The sequence below is a fragment of the Trachemys scripta genome, chromosome 17 (assembly GCF_013100865.1).
Source record: "Trachemys scripta elegans isolate TJP31775 chromosome 17, CAS_Tse_1.0, whole genome shotgun sequence".
NCBI lineage: Eukaryota > Metazoa > Chordata > Testudines > Emydidae > Trachemys > Trachemys scripta.
This window is the reverse complement of record NC_048314.1, coordinates 14,519,029-14,532,180: the sequence shown is the minus strand read 5'-3', so window position 1 is coordinate 14,532,180 and position 13,152 is coordinate 14,519,029. Positions and strand designations below refer to the sequence as shown.

The 13,152-nt window shown below is 49.3% G+C and overlaps 1 protein-coding gene across 1 annotated transcript in view; it reads right to left on the bottom strand.

Annotated features, from left to right (window-relative positions):
- Positions 1-6,305: 6,305 nt before the first annotated feature.
- Positions 6,306-13,152, bottom strand: part of PRRX2 (paired related homeobox 2) — a 70,693-nt gene continuing 63,846 nt past the window's right edge. The window contains exon 4 of the mRNA XM_034793952.1: positions 6,306-10,720. Coding sequence (XP_034649843.1) covers positions 10,585-10,720 — 136 coding nt within the window. The 3' untranslated portion in view covers positions 6,306-10,584. The remainder of the gene's footprint in view (positions 10,721-13,152) is intronic.

Sequence of the window (13,152 nt, the reverse complement as noted above, 5' to 3'; positions counted from 1 at the left end):
CACTGAGCTAGACTATCAGCCCTGCTGTTCCATGCTGATTTGGAAACTGGGATGTGTTGATTCCCTCTGAGAAAATGTTGATGAAAACAAAACTTTGGTTTCAACCAAATTTTCAGTGGAAGATTTCCGCTTGTCAGCAGGTCAAACTGAAAATCCCCCCCTGTGACGTTATCTGATTAAAATATGACCATATAGATCATTGTTGCAACCACTGTTATATATTTGCAGCAAATATTGTACTAAGGTTGTCGAGTAAGATGTCTATGAAAAGGTTATGATTAGCTGGTTATGATTATGCTATCTGTATGCCTGTATCATTTTTGTATTTAAAGTTATAAGTATTGACTCTATACCTGGATTTCAAATGTTGACTCCTGGGGTAATGCCTAAGTAATCAGCCAGATATGCCATGTAAGGTATCTGCAAAATGTTATAATTTGCCGGATATGATCATCTTGTTTATACGTTTGTATTGCCTTTGTATTATGGGTTATAGATATGTATGTATGTCTGGTTTCAGAGTAGCAGCCGTGTTAGTCTGTATCCGCAAAAAAAACAGGAGTACTTGTGGCACCTTAGAGACTAACAAATTTGCATCCGAAGAAGTGGGCTGTAGTCCACGAAAGCTTATGCTCAAATAAATTTGTTAGTCTCTAAGGGTACATCTACACTACAGGGGGGAGTCGATTTAAGATACGCAAATTCAGCTACGTGAATAGCGTAGCTGAATTCGACGTATCGCAGCCGACTTACCCCGCTGTGAGGACGGCGGCAAAATCGACTTCTGTGGCTTCCCGTCGGTACGGCGCTTACTCCCACCTCCGCTGGTGGAGTAAGAGCGTCGATTCGGGGATTGATTGTCGCGTCCCGATGGGACGCGATAAATCGATCCCCGAGAGGTCGATTTCTACCCGCCGATTCAGGCGGGTAGTGTAGACCTAGCCTAAGGTGCCACAAGTACTCCTGTTCTTTTTATGTATGTCTGTATTTCAAACTTGTGCTATGCTTCTGGGTGACACCCCAGCCAGTTTGGCATCAACACTGCCTACCCTGCTTGATGGCCCATTAAGAACCATCAGCTATACAACTGACCCATTGAGAGAAGGCAGATACACCTTATGACTCAGCCAGGCAGGCAGGGACATGCCCATGGAGAGAACTCGAAGGCTTCCAAGCCATGTGCTGGGCAGCTTGTGTTTGAAACAAAGGAAGCACTGGCCGCGTGGCAAGAGACTATAAAAGGCAGCTGCAGCTTCTCAATCCTGCTTCTTACCTCTGGAGGAACTTTGCTACAAACTGAAGCTCTGAACAATGGACTGAATGACCCATCCAAGCTGGGGATGTACTCCAGAGACTTGACTTAAGCCGGCAGTTTATTCCATCACTGCTACAAGCCTGAACCAAGAACTTTGCCATTACTGTATGTAGTGGATTCCCTTAACCAATTTTAACTCTCACCTTTCTTTCTTTCTTTCTTTCTTTCTTTCTTTCTTTCTTTCTTTCTTTCTTTCTTTCTTTCTATAAATAAACCTTTCAATGTTAGTTAATAAGAATTGGCTGTAGCGTGTATTTGGGTAAGATCTGAAACATTCGCTAACCTGGGAGATGATGTGTCCGATCCTTTGGGATTGGTAGAACCTTTTCTTTTATATAATGAAATAAGATTTACAGAAATTTTCATCATGTTTGACGTGGGTACCTGGATGGAGGCCTGAGGCTGGATCACTTGAAGGGAACTGTATTGTTTGGACTTCTGAGTAACCAGAACGGTAATAAAGAAGCTGTTTGATGCTGGCCTGGTGAATCTAGGTATTGGAATATCCACCAGCTTTATGGGGATTGTCTGCCCCATTCTTTGCAGTTCACCCTAATTGAGTGACCACAGCTGGCTCCCCACGGGGACCCCCAAAATTCAGTTTTTGGTCAGAAACAAACAAGGACTGAACAGGGAGGGAGGGATAGCTCAGTGGATTGAGCATTGGCCTGCTAAACCCAGGGTTGTGAGTTCAATCCTTGAGGGGGCCACTTAGGGATCTGGGGCAAAATCAGTACTTGGTCCTGCTAGTGAAGGCAGAGGGCTGGACTCAATGACCTTTCAGGGTCCCTTCCAGTAATTCTCACAAAACTAATTGATAGGACAAATGAAATTTAATGTGGATAAATGTAAAATAATGCCCATTGGAAAAAATAATCCCAACTATACATACAATATCATGGGGGCTAATTTAGCTACAACAAGTCAGGAAAAAGATCTTGGAGTCATTGTAGATAGTTCTCTGAAGATGTCCATGCAGTCTGCAGAGGTGGTCAAAAAAGCAAACAGAATGTTAGGAATCATTAAAAAGGGGATAGAGAATATATTACTGCCCTTATATAAATCGATGGTACGCCCTCATCTCGAATACTGCGTACAGATGTGGTCTCCTCATCTCAAAAAAGATATACTGGCACTAGAAAAGGTTCAGAAAAGGGCAACTAAAATGATTGGGGTTTGGAATGGGTNCTTTGGTCTGACCCCGTACAGCCGTTCTTATGTTCTTATGTAAAAAAAAGCCTTTAAATTTTCACCTGTAAAAATTCAGTTTTCTAATGAAAGTAAACAATGTCCATGGAAAGCAGACGCTTTCTGGGGAAAGTTTTGTTTAATCAAAACAAAAAATAAAATTCTGTCAGAAAAAAAGTATTTCAATAGAAAATGTTTGGCCAGCCCTGGGGGGTGATGTGTCACCATCGATTTACTCTCTGACTAAAATTCCACTGCTCGAGAACTAACCATGTAGCATCTAGCAGACAAAGGCATTCTCAGACCCAGTGCCTGAAAGCTGAAACTAGAAACATTTGAACTGGAAATAAAGTGCACATTTTTCACAGTGAAAGTAGCGACCCGCTGGAACAGTCTGCCCTGGATTCTCCATCTCTTCACGTCAAGACTGGATGTCTTTCTAAATGATGCTCTTGTCTGGTCACAAGTTATTGGACCCGATGCAGGAGTTACTGGGCAAAATTCTATGCCTTGTGTTAGGCAGGTCAGGTCCTTCTGGCCTTAAATGTAGGGCTTAGTAACTAAGTGGTTCTATGATACTTATTAAAAAAAACTTGACAAGGCAGCTGGTGTTCTGAGACTGCTGCCTATCATGCTGACCGATAATTGTCTAATTGTTTCTTTGAGCCTCCCCCTCACTCCCCCCTTCCCCTCGTCTGTTTCTACCTGTTTGTCTCTTGTCTTATGTTTAGATTGCAAGCTCTTTGGGCAGGAATTGTCTTGTTTGTGCTCTTAGAAAGTTTCCCAGAAATGAATCAACACAGACTCTTAGCATAAATAGCTGGTGAGTTAATTGAAGGTTGGAACTGATTGAGACATGGCCACTCAGGTTGTCCTGCAGCTGCTGTATCTGTACATACGTGGCTAACAGGTAACGGAAATTGGCACAGATGGTATCTAGCAGGGTCCGGCAGGCTCTGCGTCCTCCAGGCCCAGAGGGGTGAAGTGGTGTGGCTGATTCTGCAAACGAGCCACCCTCTAACATCCTTGGGGAAGAGCCAAACTGGGCATGGGGCAGGGACTGCTTTGGACAACACACCTCACGTCTGAGCTCATGGAGACATGTCACCAAGCAATGGTGCAACCCACAAGTCGGGGGACATCGGACAGAGTTTTATAATTCAGGCTACAGTATAACCTGGGTTATTAGGAATCTGGATGGAATGTGGGCGGTAGGAGTAGCTCGCTTCCCCTATCAGATTCCACCCCACACCGTGTGTGTGTGTGTGTGTGTTCTCTATTCCCCCTGCCCTGCCAACTACCGTGTGTGTGTGTGTGTGTTCTCTATCCCCCCTGCCCTGCCAACTACCGTGTGTGTGTGTGTGTGTGTGTGTGTGTGTTCTCTATTCCCCCTGCCCTGCCAACTAGGTTATAACTTACCGTTGGAAGGTGCAAATGCCCTGATCTTTGGCTCTCCTCTTTTCAAGTTTTCCTCAGTGCACAGGCTGCCCCAGAATGGACTTGAGAAGAGGTTGATATGACCCAGACTTAATGCTCCTTTGCAGCCATTACTGAATCTTCATCTCAGCAGAGCAGCAGCAACGGCCTTCCTGTAGCTACCTGAGGACGTTGGACGGATACTGTGACCCAAACACGTGTCGCTCGTGAAGCTGTGCGACGCGCTGACTCTGTTCATTCCGAGAGCGAATGTTTATTTCCCGAGCAGTTACAGCCGAACTGCTCGACTCCGCCAACATTCCCCATGGCTGAGCACGGATGGTCACGGTGAGATGAGACTCCAGGAGCCGCCCATTAAGTATCCACCATCTATTCAAAACCTCTCTCCCAATCCCTGACTGAGCTAGGATTTGAACTGGTGATTTAGCAGTGAAGAGAAAATACAGCTCTGTAGCCTGTTTCTGACTCCCTGAGACATGCGGTTGCTGTAGGAGCGTTATGGTCAGGTGTGAAATGCATGAGGTGTGAGAGAGATTTTTAAACTCGTTTCCTCCTCATGGATAGAGATGGTCCCAGTCCAGCCCCGCTGCATCCAAACTGCCCCCAGCTCTGGGATATTCAAAATCTGGCCCTGAGTATCGTGGGTTGAGTCCTTCTCTGCTGCTGGGCATAGCTGAAAAAATGGGAAAGGGGGAGTGACGTGAAAGCAAGTGTCAGGGGCCTGCAGACCGGAGCAGCCCTGTGTGTTAGAACCATGTGAACAGGGTGCGGTTGTGACCCCCCCGAACAGGAGCTCCTGCGGCAGGGCTGTGGTGAGGGGCTGCTGCCCTCGCAAGGGGAGAGGAGTCATAACCGTGTGGGGGATAGTTATGGGTGTTCCCCCCTTCACAGAGTATTAAGGCAGCCATGTCTTTGCCTGCAGTGAACCAATCCTATTACCTCTGACAAGACTCAGGCCCTTCAACCAAAAACCAGCACTTCCTGCCCCATGAAACGTAATGAAATCACTAGGCTCTGGCACAGCCCTGCAATGAACTGCCAGGCCGGGCCCTTCGATTCTGTGCTCCTGGCTGTAAGTTTCCATCTCCTCTGGACATCGGCTGTGCCGGGCCTTGAAAACCTCCTGGCTTGAAGAATTCCACTAAACTAATTTGCAGGACGGTTGTGGCTCCTTTCACGCCCACTCAACTGTAGCTGAGACTGTGGTGGGTTAGTGGAGGCCACGGGCAGCTCCCAGTCTCTGCAATATGCATCTGTTCCTTTGGAACATGGCTGAGCGACGCCTGGTTATTACAGGGTGGCTACCAAACATTCAGAGTATGTCTACACTGCAGCTGGGAGGCGGAGCAAGCCTTCCAGCTGGCGTCTGCAGCCTTGGGGGGGAATGTCACGCAAGTGCACTAAAAATAGCCGTGTAGACGTTGCTTTCCCGCTGTGGCTCGGGCTGCGATGCCTACGCGGCTGTTTTGAGCAGGCTGGTACAAGGCCCGCCAGCCAGAGTCTGTGGGTGTCAACGGGGAGGTTTGGTCCTCAATGCAGCGTAGACATCTCCTCAGTGCTGTGGCACAGGGCTCCAAACTGACACACTCCATAAGGGATTGGAGGCCAGGCTGAGAGGGGATACAAAGGGCCAATCCCCAACCTGAATCACACATCACTGACCTTAACCTCGCACCCCGAGGAAAAGACCCAGGGGCAGCGCTAGCATGGAATTAACCAAGCACCCGTGGAAAGGGAACCATTCCCTACTAGGAATCCAACGCATCTAGCGGTTAGAGCAGGGCTTGTGAGATCTGCAGCCTTGCTGCATCAGAGTTGCTGTTCTGAGCCTCTGTTTCCCCACTTCTTAGCTGGAGATACTAATACACCCCCACCCGGCTTTTGCAAAACACGGAGAGATTCTCAACCGGCAGGAACTATGGGAGCATTCGACAATAATGGTGCAATAGTCAATACATCTTTGGTGGGGCTTGAACAGAGGAGTGCTGGCTCAATAGGAAGAAGGTGATGCTAAATGCTGCTATATGGCCCTATTTGTGTTCTTCATCTCATCACTCTTCCTGGCCTGAGAAGTCCGAAGTGCCCTGCCCCGCCATCTTCCAGCGCAGTGCAGCCTCCAATCCTGCTGTGGGCCGGGCATTGTCCCAGAATCGGCTGTGACAGAGGAGGGAAAGGCTGAATCCTCATTCATGCATCTAGACGCTGAACTACTCAGTAAAATATTTATTTCTCAGTTATTTCACGAGTTGTTTTTACAAAAATTACTCCCCTCCCCAAAAAGAACCCCCCTAAAAACCAAACCCAAACCCCAAACCCTACACAGACATGCAAAAAAAAAAAAAAAAGAAACCCACCCAAACAACCCCCCCCCACCATAGATCCTGTTACAAGTAATTGAAATGTACAAATAAAAAGGAAGCGAGCAAGCTTAGATTACAACAATCCCTAGTTCCTGCTATCACTCCACTGGGGCAATTTGTGTCTTGTCTCAGTAATGCTTTAACGTCAGCTGACAATTTTGGATGAGGCTGCCAAGATAGCTGTAAAATTAAGAGCAAATGTTTTCTAATTGAGGTTGTGCGAAGAAATATTTATCCCCCCCCCTTTCTTTTTTTTACGTTTAGAGAAACATCATCTGCAAACTATTAAACTGGTTTATTTTCATTAATGCTCTCAAAAAGGGAGTGACATTTATATCTCTGCGGTTTCGTCTTATACAACAGGAAAGAGCCCCACGTTTTCCACGGGAATAAAAGCTCCAAGATTTTCCCTCTTCCCACCCCCAAGCAAAGTTTCTCATGATGGGAGTTCTATCTTCAGTCAATCCATGGCTGCACGGCTTGGCTTTGACAGGCTACCTCCATCGCGCGCTGCTTCTGTCATCGGTGCTTGGAGATCTTTATTTTGCACCAAACGAACACTAGGGCTGGAAATGTGGAATTCGCTGTTCCGTGGCTTTTCTCACTGGGGGAAATAGGACGTTTCAGTCCTGCGTGGTTATCCTGGGCAGTTTGGTGCCGTGCTAGTGACACCCGCTGTTAAACTGAAACCGATGCAACCAGAGCTTTACTCAAGCCCATGATCTCTTTTCCCTGCCTCATGCGTGTCTGCCTGTGCCCAAGCTCCTTCCCGGGGAAAGGTTTTCTACACTTGCACTCTTGATTCATGCTAATGGGCCTCAGCCCTGCTCTGAGGACACTCGCCACCAGTTTTGCATGTTGTGTCACAACTGTTCTCTATGTGCTTGAAATGACCTCTCGCCGAGTGTTTGAAACTGTGCACTGGTTAGATGGTCTTCAAGATGCGGCGCTAAACAGGACGCTGGCAGGGGCTTGCTGGTCAAGAGGCTCCCCATAAGATGAGGCCCCCTATAGTCACAGCAATGCGTGTGGGTGGGGTGGGGAGCATGGGGGTAATGGGGGAGGGTACCTAATCTGACAAGTATATTTGGTCTCATGGAGACAGACTTTTCCTAAGAGATCAGGACCAGATTGTCTATGCCCATCACCCACAGCGGGGGCCATACTTTCAAAGCATTCAGGGCCCAAAATGCTGGCCAGTTTGGAAAATCTGGCATTACTTTTTAAAAGAGGGTGGTTCAGGGGTTGGGGTGCTACCCTGAAGACTTAGGGGACCAAGATTCACTTCACTGCTGTGCCACAGACTTCCTGTGTGATCAGCTCGTCTAGGCACAAAAAAGCTCCTGCTTTAACTATACTGGTACACCCAATGCCACTCCCCCTCCCATATCTTTGCACCTCTGCTCCCATCGTTTCAATGGAGATGCTAGCACAGGGGTGTCGGGAGGGTAAATGCATTAGAGATTGTGAAGTGCTCAGGTACCGCAGCACGTGAATTGATTGGTGGAATTTAAGTACAGACTCACCAGCGTGAGGGTGGGGGCTGGAGCGGCCTAGGCAATGCATCAGAGCTGTGATTCACATCCCTAGCGAGCAGGGCTGTGAACATCTTGGGCACGGTCACTGTTCCCCGGGGGTGGGTGCTATTGTCTGCTCACTCTGACAATGATCTCGGCCTGGGTTGTGCTGGTTTCTTTAAGAAGCTTGCGTCCCCATGTCCGGTTAAGGTAAACACACACAAGGTGTCGCCACCTTGATTTTGGAAACATCTTCCATCGGTTGGGAAGCAGCGGGGAAGGTAAGTCTGGCCGGATCCTCCCCACTGGACCGACCAGGCCCGGTGTGGCCCTGCTGGTGCTGCCCAGAAGGCCTGGGTCTTCCCAGACCTTGATAACAGCAGCTAAGGGTCACTCAGTGGCTGGAGCATCACTTCACTCTAGTGGGTGGAAAGTTAGAACAGCTCAGGAGGCGCTGCTCCTATCATGGCTACAGCAGATACAAACCCTGCTGCTGCCCAGTTTGTGGGGACTCTCCCTTAGCTCAGGCACTAGAGACTTGTGTCTTTTGAAGCAGATGGTCCCGTGCATGATTCCTCCTGACAGCTACCGTCTCAGGCTGCAGCCAAAGACCCATGAAAGAAAAGGCTGCTCCCAAGGGAAGCAGTAAGTGGGGGCGAAATTAGGTTATCGTTATGGACGAGCTAGGCCATCCCGTCAGAAACTCCACATGTGCCTTTGTCCTGGAGCCCGTTCAGCATCTGTGACGACGGCGAGGGAAGAGGGTTGTGCCTTTTAATGCCACATTGTGGGATATGAGCTCTTTCCGCCTCTGTCGTACTGGCTACAGCAAAACTACTGGGCTTCCCATAGAGTAGGGTGACCAGACAGCAAGTGTAAAAAATCAGGATGGGGGGTGGGGGGTAATAGGTGCCTATATAAGAAAAAGCCCCCCAAATCGGAACTGTCCCTGTAAAATCGGGACATCTGGTCACCCTACCGTAGAGCGTTTTCTGTAGGAGAGCGTCTCAGTAGTAGCCGCCCTTGTTCTTAAAAATACCAGCACAGTCATTCATTCCTTACTAAATTCCCAGCAAGACACAGGCCTTAAAGAGCGGGGGACTGAATGGGCTGGGGGATTGGTACTGGGCGACGAGGCCTTTTACTTTTAAGTCACTAGTTCAAATCCAGGGCAAGTCAGTCAGGACCCAGAGCTGATGCCTGCTTGGTGGCCTATGTGAAATGAATAAGCAGTTTCCAGTGGATCTTTTATCCACATCATAAAACCAGCACCACGCAGCAGAGAGGTCGGGGCTTGAATGGAGCCTGGAAACTGAGCTCCCTTCTCCTCCCTGGCTGGGAGCCCCATGAGAGCAGGGTTGAGGCTGAGTGGTGTAGCAGTATCAGGGGAAACCTGTACTGCCCATGTTATACCTGTACTTGTGCATACATAAGGGAAGCTGTCTCCAGAGCTGCCTGTCCAGCCCCCTACTCTAGCCCCATTAATTAAAGCCCCAGCCTAAAACGCTCAGAGCAGGCCCTGGCTGAGGAAGACCTCTGAGGCCTCCAGCTGAGGTTCTGCTGGTTCCCATCTTACATCGTAACTGAAAGCCCTGCTTTCGATTTTCAGCTGTTCGGCAGGGAAGAGATTGCTAAGAGGTGGGGTGATGGGGAAAGCCGCCACTTGCTGCGGAAGGCGTTTAATTTACGAGCCCAGGCCATACACCACATCCAGGTCCACAAGAGAGGCAGTGTTTCCGAAGGAGGCAGCCTGCCTGGCCGTTTGCATAGAGCTTGGCCAACGATGCACTCAGCTAAAGCCCACAGACTTTTTTTTCCCCCAGGACAGTTCAATGACCCGAGCCCCTTCCGACTTGCTTGTGAATTCATTGACTTAACCACAAAGTGCAGAGCAAACATCAACTTTTGGAACGCTGCAAAGTCCCGTCAGCTAGCTGGAGTGAGTTCTCCTGAGCACTCAAACCATCATCTTCGCCTTTGACTAACGGTTTACAAAAAAAAAAAAGTCGGTAGCATATATCTTACATTGGCATGGGCAGCTGGCTACTCCTAAATGTACAAAGCACAATGCAGGGTTAGGGTAATGAATATATACAGCAGGGGTGGGCAGTCCCGCTTGCAAAAGTCTTTCTCTCTCAAGCATTGCAGTCTGGTGACACAAATATATAGGAGCAAATTGGTCAGCCTTGGAAATGCTGTCGTATAATGTGAATCGGCTACAAATGCAACGGCTGAACAGTCAAGTTTGAGTGCCAACCAAAGGAAAAGGGACTATATAATTGACATAATACAATGTAGTGATCCTCCCAACAAAGGCCAGCGACCCCAGCGTAGGAGGATACTCAGTCGCTCTTTGGCTGTCCAGCTGAGATATCCAAATTGGTCAAATCCTGTAGTCCAAGATTCTTCCCTGTTCGGAAGCATATTCATGTTAACTTGGCAAGTCTGTTCATCTTTGAAATGTGTGTGTGTGTATACGTATATTTTATTATAGAGTGTGTGGGGAAAGCAACGTTCTTACCAAGTTCACGCCGTCTGTGGCTACAATTACACACCACTTTCCAAAGGGGATTGTGACTTGCTGTGCTTTCAAAAGGGACCAGGAGAAGAAGGGGGTGCTGGTGATGCACTCGGCATTGGCTGAGAGTCACAAGGGTTTGGGTTTAGACTGGACAGGCGCGGCAAGCTGGCCTCTCGTGATCGGGAAGATGCTCTCCCGCCTATGGCAGGCACATGGGTAGTTTGTCCCGGTTCTGGGGATGTGCAGTCAGTTCACAGTGGGCACATGGTTCTGATGCAGGCTGAACTCTTTGGCTTTGAGGCGTAGGCTGGCGATACTGTTTGCCATGTTCACCCCCTGGGCGGGCGTCGCGGTGCTGCTTGAGCTGTAGGATGGCACGGTGCTGCAGCGGTGGGAGGGGGGGAGAGGGGCGAGGGAAAGGAAAATAGTTATGAGAGACAGGCACAGCCCAGGGAAAGCCTTAGCCGCCGACGCTGCAATGGTTAAGTGGACTAGCACCTCTCTAGTTGATTCATTTGATTTTAAGTTGTCAGGCAGTTGGCTCCTTTCACCAGCTTCTCGGAAACAATCGGCTGATGCCAATAGTAAACTTCCCCCACAAGCCATAGCAGGGTCTGGATGGCTTTATGCTGCTCAGTGAAGGCAGACAGTTTGTGCAAATCAATTTTAAATGAGATTGAAGTCCCTGCCTCTAGCTTTTAAACTGAATCCATTTGAGATGGGCCCAGGGCAAAAGTCTGGATCTAGACCTGGGGTGGGCAAACTTTTTGGCCCAAGGGCCACATCGGGGTATGGAAATTGTATGGCAGGCCATGAATGCTCACGAAATTGGGGGTTGGGGTGCCGGGAGGGGGTGAAGGCTCCGGCTGGGGGTGCAGGCTCTGGGGTGGGGCCGGAAATGAGGAGTTCGGGGTGCAGGAGGGTGCTTTGGACTAGGACCGAGGGGTTCGGAGGGTGGGACAGGGATCAGGACTGGGGCAGGAGGTTTGGGTGCGGGAGGCGGACAGGGGTGCAGGCTCTGGGGACACTTACCTCAAGCAGCTCCCGGAAGCAGCGGCATGTCCCCCGTCCGGCTCCTACGTGGAGGTGCAAGCAGGTGGCTCTGTGCTGCCCCATCTGCAGGCACCGCCCCTGCGCTCCCATTGGCTGCGGTTGCCGGCCAATGGGAGCTGCTGGGGTGGTGCTTGGGGCACGGGCACCGTGCGGAGCCCCTCGCTGCCCCTTCACGTAGGACCCGGAGCGGGGACATGCTGCTGCTTCCGGAAGTTACGTGGAGCCAGGGCACGCACAGAGCGGGGCAAGTCCTGGATCCCGCTCCTCGGCTGGAGCGCCGGAGTGGGGCAAGCTCCAGACCCTGCTCCCCGGCAGAAGCTCGAGGGCCGGATTAAAACATCTGAAGGGCCCAATGTGGCCCTCCTGGCCATAGTTTGCCCACCCCTGGGCTAGACCCCTTCCCTACCCACTCTGAACATTATAGGGGAAGTTCGCTCCAGACTGTGCGCTTGAGCTCTAGGGTTGGCGATGGATTGAGTCAAAAACCCAGAGAGGAATATGTCCTGAAGTCCAGATCTGGATCTGAGCTTTGCAGCGCAGGGAAAACCCACTATCTGAGCACTCAGTGACACGAGGCGAATGATGTCTGCCACTCAAGGGCTGAAGAATGAAACAGGTGTTAGATACAGAAGCAAATCAGATGGGAATTATTCTGGAGCAAACGTCTGTCTCCATACCAATATTCTGCCCTTGTGGCTCTTAGATACTGAAACGCTAGGTCCTTTTTGCAAAGCTCTTCCTTCAAGGCTTTCAAAGCACTTAGGGAAAGGTATTCATTACTGCAAGTATCCCAAGCTGACTTCATGCAGATCATCCGCGGGTCTAGGAGAGAACCCAAGACTGGGATGGCTGATGTTCCCCCCCACCCATTACAATTTCTCGGTTCCACGGTCTGTATAGAAGAGTCAAGTTTTCAGAGATGGACACTCCCCGTGCAGTTTTTATGACTCTCTCTGGTTACAGGGTTCAACAAATGGGTGTGAATTTGCAATCCCTTTCTTCCCCGGAATGGCTTTGCCAAAGGAAATTCTATTTAAAAGTGAAAAGAAGCTTTTTCCTAGTTGAAGCAAAGCCTGTGCGATGTATTAGGGGTAGAAGAGCCCCTTGACCTGAAACCAAGGTGGTGGGAGAGTCTATCTTGCACCAACTCCTTGCTGGTAATTATTTATTCATTAGAATTTCTTCCCTCCTCCTCTCCCTCTCCAGCTCTTTATTTTGACGTCTCTCCCAAGCAGAACGTGAGTTTGCATTTCCAAGTGGGTTCTGGATTAGATAAAACAGGCCAAATTCATCCCTGGTGCAATTGCTGGCGTTACCCCAGAAAGGAATTTGACCCTGTTGAGTTTGGCTGTCCCTAGTTTAGAGGATTCCTAAACCACTGAAAAAACCCTCTCTTGCAAAGCTTTCTGGGCTCTGCTTTTACCCCCTGGTGGGGGGGCATTAGTGCTCAGGCTGCTAAAAAGCTCTGTTGGTTCTCGTGACCCCTGGGGAGCACCATGTGCCTCCGACACTTAGAATATTAACTATCCTCACTCAAGTTTCACTCTTATAAATATTTAAACTCAACATTAGAAGACAAGGTGGGTGAGGTAATCTCTGTGATTGGACCAACTTCTGTGGGTGAGAGAGACGAGCTTGGAGCCACACACAGCTCTTCTTCAGGTCTGGGAAAGGCACTCCGAGTGCCACAGCTAAATCCAAGGTGGAACACATAGTTTAGCATAAGTAGTTAGCACGTGTTCCAAGGGACCATTCAAGGGG